The sequence below is a fragment of the Apus apus genome, unplaced genomic scaffold (genome assembly GCF_020740795.1).
Source record: "Apus apus isolate bApuApu2 unplaced genomic scaffold, bApuApu2.pri.cur manual_scaffold_58_ctg1, whole genome shotgun sequence".
In the NCBI taxonomy this organism is placed as follows: Eukaryota; Metazoa; Chordata; class Aves; order Apodiformes; family Apodidae; genus Apus; species Apus apus.
Window position 1 is genome coordinate 20892 of NW_026248860.1, and position 14977 is coordinate 35868.

At 49.3% G+C, this 14977-nt stretch overlaps 1 protein-coding gene across 1 annotated transcript; it reads left to right on the plus strand.

Moving 5' to 3' along the window:
• The first annotated feature begins 11475 nt into the window (after positions 1-11475).
• Positions 11476-12441, plus strand: LOC127396303 (olfactory receptor 14J1-like). The gene has a single exon (XM_051643929.1). The coding sequence runs from the start codon at positions 11482-11484 to the stop codon at positions 12439-12441; it is 960 nt and encodes a 319-aa protein (XP_051499889.1). The 5' UTR covers positions 11476-11481.
• The last annotated feature ends 2536 nt before the right edge of the window (positions 12442-14977 follow it).

Genomic DNA, 14977 nt, shown 5'->3' on the forward strand with positions numbered 1-14977 from the left:
TAAGCAAATAGCGCAATTTACGCAAATAGAGCAACTTACGCAAATGGCCACCTGGACCCGCTAATTACCTCTAGGAAGTCACTAATTGCCTCTGGAAACTCCCTATCCACACCTAGGAACCCGCTAATTATTCCTAGGAACCCTCTAATTGCCCGTTGGAAGCCCCTAATTAGCACTAGGAAACCGAAAGCTCAACTTACGCAAATGGCGCAAATTACGCAAATACCCACCTGGACACCTAATTACCCCCAGGAAACCACTAATTGCCTCTGGAAACGCCCTATTAACACCTAGGAAACCGCTACTTACACCTAGGAACCCTCTAATTGCCCGTTGGAAGCCCCTACTTAGCCCTAGGAAACCGAAAGCTCAAATTACGCTAATGGCGCAAATTAAGCAAATAGCGCAACTTAAGCAACTCGATACCTGGACCCCCTAATTACCCCCAGGAAGCCACTAATTGCCTCTGGAAACGCCCTATTCACTCCTAGGAAACGACCTATCCACACCTAGGAACCCTATAATTGCCCTATGGAAGCCCCTACTTAGCCCTAGGAAACCGAAAGCTCAACTTACGCAAATGGCGCAAATTATGCAAATAACGCAACTTAAGCAAATAGATACCTGGACCAGCTAATTACCCCTAGGAAGCAATTAATTGCCTCTAGAAACGCCCTATCCACACCTAGGAATTCACTAATTACACCTCGGAACCCTCTAATTGCCCTTTGGAAGCCCCTAATTAGCACTAGGAAACCGAAAGCTCAACTTACGCAAATGGAGGAAATTACCCAAATAGCCACCTGGACCCCCTGATTACCCCTAGGAAGCCACTAATTGCCTCTAGAAACGCCCGATTCACACCTAGGAATTCATTAATTGCCCTATTGAAGCCCCTACTTAGCCCTAGGAAACCGAAAGATCAAATTACGTAAATGGCGCAAATTACGCAAACAGATACCTGGACCAGCTAATTACCCCTAGGAAGCCACTAATTGCCTCTAGAAACGAACTATCCACACCTAGGAATTCCCTAATTGCACCTCTTAACCCTCTAATTGCCCGTTGGAAGCCCCTAATTAGCCCTAGGAAACCGAAAGCTCAACTTACGCAAATGGCGCAAATTACGCAAATACCCACCTGGACCCCTAATTACCCCCAGGAAACCACTAATTGCCTCTGGAAACGCCCTATTAACACCTAGGAAACCGCTAATTATTCCTAGGAACCCTCTAATTACACCTCGGAACCCTCTAATTTCCCGTTGGAAGCCCCTAATTAGCAGTAGGAAACCGAAAGATCAAATTACATTAATGGCGCAAATTACGCAAATAACCACCTGGACCAGCTAATTACCCCTAGGAAGCCAATAATTGCCTCTAGAAACGCCCTATTCACACCTAGGAATTTCCTAATTACACCTCGGAACCCTTTAATTGCCAGTTGGAAGACCCTAATTAGCCCTAGGAAAACGAAAGCTCAACTTACGCAAAAAGCGCAACTTGCGCAAATACCGCAACTCACGAGAATCGCCGCTAGCACTCCGTATTTATCAATTCGAAACCCTATAATTACCTCTAGAAATGCCCTGTTCACACCTAGGAATTCCCTAATTACACCCCGAAAGCTTCTAATTTCCCGTAGGAAGACCATAATTAGCCCTATGAAACCGAAAGCTCAAATAAGGCAAATGGCGCAAATTATTCAAATACGCTCCTGGACCACCTGATTACCCCTAGGAAGACAATAATTGCCTCTAGAAACGCTCTCTTCACACCTAGGAATTTATTAATTACACCTCGGAACCCTCTAATTGCCCGTTGGAAGCCCCTACTTAGCAGTAGGAAATCGAAAGCTCACCTTACGCAAATGGCGCAAATTAAGCAAATAGCGCAACTTAAGCAAATAGCCACCTGGACCCCCTAATTACTCCTAGGAAGCCACTAGAAACGCCCTATCCACACCTAGGAATTCCCTAATTGCACCTCTTAACCCTCTAATTGCCCGTTGGAAGCCCCTAATTAGCACTCGGAAACAGAAAGCTCAACTTACGCAAATGGCGCATATAGCGCAATTAGCCACCTGGACCCCCTAATTACCCCCAGGAAGCCACTAATTGCCTTTAGAAACTCCCTATTCACACCTAGGAATTCCCTAATTACACCTCGGAACGCTCTTATTGCCCATTGGTAGCCCCTAATTAGCACTAGGAAACCGAAAGCTCAACTTAGGCAAATGGCGCAAATTAAGCAAATAACGCAATTTTCGCAAGTAGCACAAATTACGCAAATAGCCACCTGCACTCCCTAATTACCACTAGGAAGATACTAATTGCCTATGGAAACCCCCAATTCACACCTAGGAATTCATTAATTACACCTCGGAACCCTCTAATTGCCCGTTGGAAGACCCTACTTAGCAGTAGGAAACCGAAAGCTCACCTTAAGTAAATGGCGCAAATTAAGCAAATAGCGCAATTTACGCAAATAGAGCAACTTACGCAAATGGCCACCTGGACCCGCTAATTACCTCTAGGAAGTCACTAATTGCCTCTGGAAACTCCCTATCCACACCTAGGAACCCGCTAATTATTCCTAGGAACCCTCTAATTGCCCGTTGGAAGCCCCTAATTAGCACTAGGAAACCGAAAGCTCAACTTACGCAAATGGCGCAAATTACGCAAATACCCACCTGGACCCCTAATTACCCCCAGGAAACCACTAATTGCCTCTGGAAACGCCCTATCCACACCTAGGAACCCGCTAATTATTCCTAGGAACCCTCTAATTGCCCGTTGGAAGCCACTACTTAGCCCTAGGAAACCGAAAGATCAAAATACGCTAATGGTGCAAATTACGCATAGATACCTGGACCAGCTAATTACCCCTAGGAATCCAATAATTGCCTCTAGAAACGACCTATTCACACCTAGGAATTCCCTAATTGCACCTCGGAACCCTCTAATTGCCCTATGAAAGCCCCTACTTAGCCCTAGGAAACCGAAAGCTCGACTTACGCAAATAGCACAACTTACGCAAATAGCCAACTGGACACGCTAATTACCGCTAGGAAGCCACTAATTGCCTCTGGAAACGCCCTATTCACACCTTGGAACCCGCTAATTACACCTAGGAACCCTCTAATTGCCCGTTGGAAGCCCCTAATTAACCCTAGGAAACCGAAAGCTCAACTTACGCAAATGGCGCAAATTATGCAAATAACGCAACTTAAGCAAATAGCCACCTGGACCCCCTAATTACTCCTAGGAAGCCACTAATTGCCTCTGGAAACGCCCTATCCACACCTAGGAAACCGCTAATTATTCCTAGGAACCCTCTAATTGCCCGTTGGAAGCCCCTACTTAGCAGTAGGAAACCGAAAGCTCACCTTAAATAAATGGCGCAAATTAAGCAAATAGCGCAACTTAAGCAAATAGATACCTGGACCAGCTAATTACCCCTAGGAAGCCACTAATTGCCTCTAGAAACGCCCTAGTCACACCTAGGAATTCCCTAATTACACCTCGGAACCCTCTAATTGCCCGTTGGAAGCCCCTAATTAGCACTAGGAAACCGAAAGCTCAACTTACGCAAATGGCGCAAATTAAGCAAATAGCGCAAATTACGCAAATAGCCACCTGGACCCGCTAATTACCCCTAGGAAGCCACTAATTGCCTCTGGAAACTCCCTATCCACATGTAGGAACCCGCTAATTATTCCTAGAAACCGTCTAATTGCCCGTTGGAAGCCCCTACTTAGCCCGAGGAAACCGAAAGCTCAACTTACGCAAATGGAGGAAATTACGCAAATAGCCACCTGGACCCCCTGATTACCCCTAGGAAGCCACTAATTGCCTCTGGAAACGCCCTATCCACACCTAGGAACCCGCTAATTATTCCTAGGAACCCTCTAATTGCCCGTTGGAAGCCACTACTTAGCCCTAGGAAACCGAAAGATCAAAATACGCTAATGGTGCAAATTACGCAAATAGATACCTGGACCAGCTAATTACCCCTAGGAAGCCAATAAATGCCTCTAGAAACGACCTATTCACACCTAGGAATTCCCTAATTGCACCTCGGAACCCTTTAATTGCCCATTGGTAGCCCCTTATTAGCACTAGGAAACCGAAAGCTCAACTTACGCAAATGGCGCAAATTACGCAAATACCCACCTGGACACCTAATTACCCCCAGGAAACCACTAATTGCCTCTGGAAACGCCCTATTAACACCTAGGAAACTGCTACTTACACCTAGGAACCCTCTAATTGCCCGTTGGAAGCGACTACTTAGCCCTAGGAAACCGAAAGCTCAAATTACGCTAATGGCGCAAATTATGCAAATAGCGCAACTTAAGCAACTCGATACCTGGACTCCCTAATTACCCCCAGGAAGCCACTAATTGCCTCTGGAAACGCCCTATTCACTCTAGGAAACGACCTATCCACACCTAGGAACCCTCTAATTGCCCGTTGGAAGCCCCTACTTAGCCCTAGGAAACCGAAAGCTCAACTTACGCAAATGGCGCAAATTAAGCAAATAGCGCAACTTAAGCAAATAGATACCTGGACCAGCTAATTACCCCTAGGAAGCAATTAATTGCCTCTAGAAACGCCCTATCCACACCTAGGAATTCACTAATTACACCTCGGAACCCTCTAATTGCCCTTTGGAAGCCCCTAATTAGCACTAGGAAACCGAAAGCTCAACTTACGCAAATGGAGGAAATTACCCAAATAGCCACCTGGACCCCCTGATTACCCCTAGGAAGCCACTAATTGCCTCTAGAAACGCCCGATTCACACCTAGGAATTCATTAATTGCCCTATTGAAGCCCCTACTTAGCCCTAGGAAACCGAAAGATCAAATTACGTAAATGGCGCAAATTACGCAAACAGATACCTGGACCAGCTAATTACCCCTAGGAAGCCACTAATTGCCTCTAGAAACGAACTATCCACACCTAGGAATTCATTAATTACACCTCTTAACCCTCTAATTGCCCGTTGGAAGCCCCTACTTAGCCCTAGGAAACCGAAAGCTCAACTTACGCAAATGGCGCAAATTACGCAAATACCCACCTGGACCCCTAATTACCCCCAGGAAACCACTAATTGCCTCTGGAAACGCCCTATTAACACCTAGGAAACCGCTAATTATTCCTAGGAACCCTCTAATTACACCTCGGAACCCTCTAATTTCCCGTTGGAAGCCCCTAATTAGCAGTAGGAAACCGAAAGATCAAATTACATTAATGGCGCAAATTACGCAAATAACCACCTGGACCAGCTAATTACCCCTAGGAAGCCAATAATTGCCTCTAGAAACGCCCTATTCACACCTAGGAATTTCCTAATTACACCTCGGAACCCTTTAATTGCCAGTTGGAAGACCCTAATTAGCCCTAGGAAAACGAAAGCTCAACTTACGCAAAAAGCGCAACTTGCGCAAATACCGCAACTCACGAGAATCGCCGCTAGCACTCCGTATTTATCAATTCGAAACCCTATAATTACCTCTAGAAATGCCCTGTTCACACCTAGGAATTCCCTAATTACACCCCGAAAGCTTCTAATTTCCCGTAGGAAGACCATAATTAGCCCTATGAAACCGAAAGCTCAAATAAGGCAAATGGCGCAAATTATTCAAATACGCTCCTGGACCACCTGATTACCCCTAGGAAGACAATAATTGCCTCTAGAAACGCTCTCTTCACACCTAGGAATTCATTAATTACACCTCGGAACCCTCTAATTGCCCGTTGGAAGCCCCTAATTAGCAGTAGGAAACCGAAAGCTCAACTTACGCAAATGGCGCAAATTATGCAAATAGCGCAACTTAAGCAAATAGCCACCTGGACCCCCTAATTACTCCTAGGAAGCCACTAGAAACGCCCTATCCACACCTAGGAATTCCCTAATTGCACCTCTTAACCCTCTAATTGCCCGTTGGAAGCCCCTAATTAGCACTCGGAAACAGAAAGCTCAACTTACGCAAATGGCGCATATAGCGCAATTAGCCACCTGGACCCCCTAATTACCCCCAGGAAGCCACTAATTGCCTTTAGAAACTCCCTATTCACACCTAGGAATTCCCTAATTACACCTCGGAACGCTCTTATTGCCCATTGGTAGCCCCTAATTAGCACTAGGAAACCGAAAGCTCAACTTAGGCAAATGGCGCAAATTAAGCAAATAGCGCAAATTACGCAAATAGCCACCTGGACCCGCTAATTACCCCTAGGAAGCCACTAATTGCCTCTGGAAACTCCCTATCCACATGTAGGAACCCGCTAATTATTCCTAGAAACCGTCTAATTGCCCGTTGGAAGCCCCTAATTAGCCCTAGGAAACCGAAAGCTCAACTTACGCAAATGGAGGAAATTACGCAAATAGCCACCTGGACCCCCTGATTACCCCTAGGAAGCCACTAATTGCCTCTGGAAACGCCCTATCCACACCTAGGAACCCGCTAATTATTCCTAGGAACCCTCTAATTGCCCGTTGGAAGCCACTACTTAGCCCTAGGAAACCGAAAGATCAAAATACGCTAATGGTGCAAATTACGCAAATAGATACCTGGACCCGCTAATTACCCCTAGGAAGCCACTAATTGCCTATAGAAACGACCTATTCACACCTAGGAATTCCCTAATTGCACCTCGGAACCCTTTAATTGCCCATTGGTAGCCCCTTATTAGCACTAGGAAACCGAAAGCTCAACTTACGCAAATGGCGCAAATTAAGCAAATAACGCAATTTTCGCAAGTAGCACAAATTACGCAAATAGCCACCTGCACTCCCTAATTACCTCTAGGAAGATACTAATTGCCTATGGAAACCCCCAATTCACACCTAGGAATTCATTAATAACACCTCGGAACCCTCTAATTGCCCGTTGGAAGCCCCTACTTAGCAGTAGGAAACCGAAAGCTCAACTTACGAAAATGGTGTAAATTACGCAAATACCCATCTGGACCCCTAATTACCCCCAGGAAACCACTAATTGCCTCTGGAAACGCCCTATCCACACCTAGGAACCCGCTAATTATTCCTAGGAACCCTCTAATTGCCCGTTGGAAGCCACTACTTAGCCCTAGGAAACCGAAAGATCAAAATACGCTAATGGTGCAAATTACGCATAGATACCTGGACCAGCTAATTACCCCTAGGAATCCAATAATTGCCTCTAGAAACGACCTATTCACACCTAGGAATTCCCTAATTGCACCTCGGAACCCTCTAATTGCCCTATGAAAGCCCCTACTTAGCCCTAGGAAACCGAAAGCTCGACTTACGCAAATAGCACAACTTACGCAAATAGCCAACTGGACACGCTAATTACCGCTAGGAAGCCACTAATTGCCACTGGAAACGCCCTATTCACACCTTGGAACCCGCTAATTACAGCTAGGAACCCTCTAATTGCCCATTGGAAGCCCCTAATTAGCCCTAGGAAACCGAAAGCTCAACTTACGCAAATGGCGCAAATTATGCAAATAACGCAACTTAAGCAAATAGCCACCTGGACCCCCTAATTACTCCTAGGAAGCCACTAATTGCCTCTGGAAACGCCCTATCCACACCTAGGAATCCGCTAATTATTCCTAGGAACCCTCTAATTGCCCGTTGGAAACCCCTAATTAGCAGTAGGAAACCGAAAGCTCAACTTACGCAAATGGCGCAAATTAAGCAAATGGCGCAAATTATGCAAATAACGCAACTTAAGCAAATAGATACCTGGACCAGCTAATTACCCCTAGGAAGCCACTAATTGCCTCTAGAAACGCCCTATCCACACCTAGGAATTCCCTAATTACACCTCGGAACCCTCTAATTGCCCGTTGGAAGCCCCTAATTAGCACTAGGAAACCGAAAGCTCAACTTACGCAAATGGCGCAAATTAAGCAAATAGCGCAAATTACGCAAATAGCCACCTGGACCCGCTAATTACCCCTAGGAAGCCACTAATTGCCTCTGGAAACTCCCTATCCACATGTAGGAACCCGCTAATTATTCCTAGAAACCGTCTAATTGCCCGTTGGAAGCCCCTGCCTGTGGAGCTGCTCTGCTGATTCTTTTATGTAGATGTGATTGGTTCATGTATGTAATTGGTTTTTATTTATAAGACTGTAGCCAAATCCATCATCTCTCCTGTGAGAAGATATTGAGTGCTCACAGGGGTTTTGATACTGATCTATAGGGTGGCAGTGTGTAGTAAGGGCTTTGATGTGAACAGAAAGGTCCATGGTGGTAATGGCAGGGTCAGCTTTACCTCTGAGTTTTGTCTCGGGCTGAACCTCCCAGCTCTGGATCTGAATGGCAGGTTTCAGTAGGGATGCTTCTGCTGAATGTTTAGAATGTTCTGTGGATGGTAGAGCAAGATGTTGTTCCCCTCACTGCCACTCCCCCCAGGCAAGGCTGCTGCCACCACTGCTGCTGCTGCAAAGACCAAGGCCACTCGCCCTCCATCCAGTGAGTAAAGGTTCATCCTGTCATCAAGGGAAAGGCAAAGACAACTGGTCCCAGAGCTCATCCCTGTCTGAAATCTCCACAGCTGCCACAGGACCAGGAAGAGAGTGATGGAGAAGATTCTTCTCCAGCAGATGGAGGAGCAGGCCTTTCTCAAGCAGATGACAGCAATGACCTTGTCCAACCTTTCTCTCTAAAGGAACTGCACCTCATGAGAAAGGACTTGACCCTCCATGAAGGTGAGCCCCTTCTGCCTTGGTTGCTCTGCTGCTTTGATAGTGGGGCTGAAATCTATGATATGGACAAAAGAGAAGGCAGGCAGTTGGGATCCCTGGCCAGAGATGCTGGCATTGATAGAGCACTGGGGAGTAAGGCAGGAACTCCCAGCCTGTGGAGCCAACTTCTTTCAGCTGTGAGGCAGAGATACCCCCACAAGGGTGACATCGACTGACGCCGAAGCAGAACAGCCACTCTTGAGAGAGACATCACGTGCCTGAGAGAACTGGCTGTGCCAGAGGTGATCTATGATAACAAGGGGTTACAGATCCTGGTGACGTTCTGTGCGACACACAAATGCTCCAGAGGTCTGTGCAGGCTGTGCCAGCAGCACATGCCCAGATGTTCTCCTTCAGGGGATGATTTGATGACTACAAAGGACCAATTGTGAGTGAAGTGGCTTTCAAAGCACGACAGCATGGAGACATGATCTCTGATCCCCATCAGTTCCACACCTCAGCCATGGAAGAAATGACTGAGGGAAGGAACAAGATGCCTGAGAGATGGGAAGGCTGGTGCTGCAGCCATGAAGGGGACACGTCCTGCTAGGAGACAGCAGCAAGAGAGGCAGGACCCACTTGGATGCCACCTGTGGTCTCTCTAGTGTGATCTTATAAAGAGGACATGAGAACCTGAGACAATAAACCCACTGCTGTTCTCCTGAGACATGTACAAGGGCTGCCAAATAGAAGGAATGAAGGAGATGGTCCTTCCAGGAAGACTTGAGTCAGACAATGGGACTCATTTCAAAACCAGTCTAGTGACTGGCTGGGCCAAAGAGGGGTGGGTGGGTGGTATGTCTCTCTATTTTGGCTTGAACCACATCAGTCTCCCCAAGGCCAGATGTCTGGTTTGATGGCCTTGCAGAGTGTTTTTAAAAAAAGACACATCTGTCTGCTGGTTACAGCTACACAGTAAGTGTTGCACCAGTTATGTAGAGGTTGTCATCAAGATATACATATATATATAGTGCTGGGTTGTGAGATTCCTCTAGAGGTCCTTTTTGGTTCAGGCCTCAGTACCTCATATGGCCTTGTATGGAATGTATGACCATGACATCACAATGGGGCAGGAGAGCCTTAAATGGGATGTATGGCCATGACATCACCATGGGTGGCCAGTTTGGGAAGCAGGGGGATGTCCACAGCCTGCAGGGAAAGAGCTGCAGGAGTCAGACACTGTAGGACAGCCTGTGGTGGGGACAGCTGGGGGCACAGCCATGGCTGAGAGCCCCCAGCCCAGGTCTTGATCTCCTGGGCTGTGGAGCTTCTCTCTGCAGCTGCTGCCTACGAGGAGACACCTTCTCATGAGAGCAGCAGGACTCCATGGGCTCCTCATCACACCTGTGAGCCTGAGAAAGAGTGTCTCCTAGTCCTGCTCCAGGCACTGCACATCCCCACATCCCAGTGCCCGGGCAGAGCCCTGAGCAACGTGTGAGGGGCAGGATCTCTTCTCCCAGGGCCTCTGGGTCAGGGCTTGCACCTTGGAATCATCTCCCCCAGCCAGGCTGACTCCACCTCAGAGCCATCTTGTCCTTGCCTTTGCCTGCCTGTCAGCAGGGCCTCCAGGTTCCTGCTCTCACCAGAGCCCAGGCAGCTTTGTCAGGGATGTCCCTCAGTGGGACCCCTTCACACTGCCAGAAACTCTGGAGTTTGCACCTGACTCTGGCTTCTGGAGAGGTTTCTTCAGCTTCACTGCTCATCAGAGCCACCTTGCCATGGCCTTTCCCTGCCTGCCATGAGTGCTTCCAGGTTCCTGCTCTAAGCAGCCCCTGTGCAGCCTTTCCTGGTAATGGTCCTCCCTGGGACCCATTAATGCTGCAGAAAGTTGGGAGTGTGCAGCTGAGCCTGCCTTGTGGAGAGGAGCCCCAGCAGGGGCTGAGGGCACTGCCTGCAGGCAGCAGGGGAGAGGAGCCAGGCAGGGAGAGAGGATAAAGGCAGGCAGGAGGGGCAGGAGGGCTGAGAGCTGCTGAAGGAGACATCTTCACAGCCCTGGGCATGGTGAGTGTCTCTTTGCATGCCCCTCTGTGCGGGGGGGAGGAACCAGTCCTGGAGCTGCTGGCTTGGACAGGAGACCCAGACTCCTGCAGCTTTGCAGGGAGAGAGGAGCAGGTTTGTCAAGGCCCCTGAGAAAGTGCCTTCAGCCTTTCCTCTGCCTGCAGGAAGCACTGCCCTCAGCTCTGTGCTCTCCCCAGGGCTGATCTGGTCTCCTCTTCAGGAGTGGCCAGCACAGAGCTGCCCCTGGGCAGGGTCCTGCTGCCAGGAGGGCTCTGCAGGGCAGAGCTGAGCACAGGCTGGGTGGGATGGGGCTGTGAGCAGGGCCAGGGAGGAGAGGTGGGGACAGCTTCCAGCAGGAGCAGCTGCAGTCAGGTCCCTTCCCCGCAGCAAGCCCTTGGTCTCCTCTGCTCCACAGCAGAGCTCCTGGCTCCAAGGCACTAGGATCTCAGCCTGACTCACCTGCTTAGCAGCTTCTCATCCTCTTTCCCATGTTCCCCCTGCTGTGGAGCAGGAGAAACTCTTTTGGCAGCTGGGCTCCTCACAGCACACTTGGCCAGCACAGACCAGAGCTCCAGCCAGGGAGATGGAGGAATGTTCTGTAAACAAGGAGAGAGTCAATGTCTGTTTTCAGAGGGTGGTTTGAGGGGAGGGAATGGGAAGAGATTTGCTCAGGGCTGTCCTGACTTGTGAGTGTGCTTTTCTTCTCTGGCAGCACCTCGTGAGGAAAGGGCTGGGATGTCCAACAGCAGCTCCATCAGCCAGTTCCTCCTCCTGGCATTCGCAGACAGGCGGGAGCTGCAGCTCCTGCACTTCTGGCTCTTCCTGGGCATCTACCTGGCTGCCCTCCTGGGCAACGGCCTCATCATCACCACCATCGCCTGGGACCACCACCTCCACACCCCCATGTACTTCTTCCTGCTCAACCTCTCCCTCCTCGACCTGGGCTGCATCTCCACCACCCTCCCCAAAGCCATGGCCAATTCCCTCTGGGACACCAGGGCCATCTCCTACTCAGCATGTGCTGCACAGCTCTTCTTCTTTGTCTTCTTCATCTCAGCAGATTATTTTCTTCTCACCATCATGTGCTATGACCGCTACGTGGCCATCTGCAGACCCCTGCACTACGGGACCCTCCTGGGCAGCAGAGCTTGTGTCCACATGGCAGCAGCTGCCTGGGCCTCTGGGTTTCTCAGTGCTCTGCTGCACACAGCCAGTACATTTTCACTGCCCCTCTGCCAGGGCAATGCCCTGGGACAGTTCTTCTGTGAAATCCCCCAGATCCTCACGCTCTCCTGCTCACACACAGGCTACCTCAGGGAAATTGGGCTTGTTGTGTTCAGTCTTTTTTTAGGATTTGGCTGCTTTGTCTTCATGGTGGTGTCCTATGTGCAGATCTTCAGGGCTGTGCTGAGGATCCCCTCTCAGCAGGGAAGGCACAAAGCCTTTTCCACCTGCCTCCCTCACCTGGCCGTGGTCTCCCTGTTCATCAGCACTGGCATCTTTGCCTACCTGAAGCCCCCCTCCATCTCCTCCCCATCCCTGGACCTAGTGCTGGCAGTTCAGTACTCAGTGGTGCCTCCAGCACTGAACCCCCTCATCTACAGCATGAGGAACCAGCAGCTCAAGGATGCCCTCAGGAAAGTGATTTCTTCATTGTTCAAGAGTGAGAGATTTAAAGCCTCTTTCCAGAAGTGATTCCATTTTATGTCATTGCATCGTTTTTGTTTGTTTGCTAATTTGTTTTTGTTTTTTTGCTTTTTTGGTATTCTGCTCTGTGGGGGTTTGTTGTTATAATTATTGTTAGTACTATTATTTTATTTTATATTACTGCTGTTGTTATTGTCATGCTTGGTTTTGTTCCTGCAAAGATGTTTGCACTTGTGTCGCTACAACTGAGACACGGACCTGCTTTGTTTCCTCTTGATCCATTATTAAAGTTTCTAACACTTGCTCTGAGTCCTTGGCTGTCCAGTAACCCAAATTAGCTGCTCTGCATGGCATCCTGTCCCCCAGCCATGTCACTTGCACCACTCAGCTCTCTAGGTCATTGATACAGATATTAACCAGGACTGGTCCCAGGACGGACCCCTGAGGGACACTTGTCACCATCTCCATCTGGACACTGAGCCCTTCACCACTGCCCTCTGGATCTGACCATCTCACCCATTCCTCATCCCCTGAGCAGTCCACACATCAAACCCTTCTCTCTCCAGGTTAGAGAGAAGGATGTTTTGAGGGACCACGTCAAGGGCCTCACACAATCCAGGGAGGTGACACCCATGGCTCTTCCCTTCCCAAGGATGCAGTCACTCTGCTGCCCTATTTGCAACTGGCCTTATAACTCTGAGCACACACCACTGGCTCCTGGGACACTCCTTGAATGCCCAGGCCCTTCTTCTCAGGGTCACTGCTGAGTTGCTCAGCTCTCAGCCAGCCCTCATGCTGGGGATGATTCTGCCCCTGGCAAAGCACTGACTGCTTCTCTGGGTAAAACTCTGTGAGGTTTCTTCTGACTGAATCCCAGAGTTTTTTGAAGTCCCCCAGGAGTGAAGCTGTGTTTGGACCCCTGTTAATGTGTGTGTACAGGTGGCTCACCCTGACATGGGGGGCCTCTGGCAAGATCAGAGCATGAGGAATTGCAGAACACCACATATCTCAGGTGAAGGCACTAGCTTTATTCAATATGTGGCCAAGGTAGGAATGCCCATGGTGACAAGCTCAGAAACACAAAATGAAGGTACAAAGGAAGCCAAAGCAAGGGCCAGGGAGGAAAGTGTGAGCAGAGATGGGGTCTTTGTGTGGGAGGGCACAGAGATCACAGAATCACAGAACTGTCAGAGCTGGAAGATCATCTAGAGACCATCTAGTCCAACCCCCCTGCCAGAGGAGGTTCACCTAGAGCAGGCTGTACAGGGGGTTTTACTGTCTCCAAAGAATCATAGAATAATTAAGGCTGGAAGGGACCTTAAGGATCAGCAAGTTCCAACCCCCATGCCATGAACTGGGCACCCTACCACTAGACCAGGTTGCACAAATCCTCATCCAATCTGGCCTTAAAAACCTCCAGGGATGGGTCATCAGCAGCCTCCCTGGGGAGCCCATTCCAGTTCCTCACTACCTTTAGAGTGTAGAATTTCTTCATAATATCTCACCTAAATCTCCCCTCTCTTAGTTTAAAACCATTGCCCCTTGTCCTACCACTGTCCTCTCTCATGACAAGCCCCTCCCCAGCTTTCCTGGAGCCCCTTCAGGCACTGGAAGGTGCTCTAAGATCCCCCCAGAGCCTTCTCTTCTCCAGGCTGAACAGCCTCAACTCCCTCAGCCTGTCTTCATAGCAGAGCTGCTCCAGCCCTTTGATCATCTTTGTGGCCTTCTCTGGACCGTCTCCAGCAGCTCCATGTCTTCCCTGTGCTGAGGGCTCCAGAGCTGCTCTCAGTACCCCAGGTGGGGTCTCACCAGAGCACAGCAGAGGGGCAGAATCCCCTCCCTCACCCCGATGCCCACACTTCTTTTGATGCAGCCCAGGACACGGTTGGTTTCTGGGCTGTGTCCTGCTTTCAATATTAAAGCTGAATCCCAAAAACCAGAGGACAGAATTGCTCTCTATTACCCCCCCTCCACCCTCCCAAGGGAAGACAGAAGGGGAACAAGGAAGAGAGACTTAAACTTTGGAAAGTGAAACTAGAAACAAATTTACTGCAACACAAGGTGAAAGGGTAAAACGTGGGGGAAGAACAGGGAAGTACTTCTATACAAAACCCATCTGGATGATGGCAGGGATATGGGACAGGCAGGGCTGCTCCAGGGAGAGGTCCACAGCTCCTCACAGCACCCGATGCAGGTGGATTCTGGAGCAGCTGGGAAGCCAAAGGAACCAGCAGCAGCCCCGGCAGGGAGAAAGGAGCAGGAAGGGAGAAGGGCCCTTATTCCAGCTCTCCTGGCTTGGATAGATTGTGACAGGGAGGGGGTGGGAATCCTGACCCTTCCAGTCTTTCAGGCTCTTCAGGACCCTCTCTCTCTGTTGGTGTCCAACACCGTGCCAGGGTCTCCCACCCATAACATCACAGCCCTTATTCCAAACCACTTCCCGTCACAATCATTCACCAGGTTGTGAACTGTCCTTGTGCAACAGAGTCCATTGGGTCCAGGCTCTGGATTTCCATCCACCGTGGCAGTCTCTCAGGGCAGAGGAGGTGTCACAGGGTCCCTTGGAGTTCATGCTCTTGTTCTG

What these genes read in the sequence shown, in the direction of transcription:
- LOC127396303 (XM_051643929.1), top strand. Translation starts at nt 11,482, where the DNA reads ATGTCCAACAGCAGCTCCATCAGCCAGTTCCTCCTCCTGGCATTCGCA.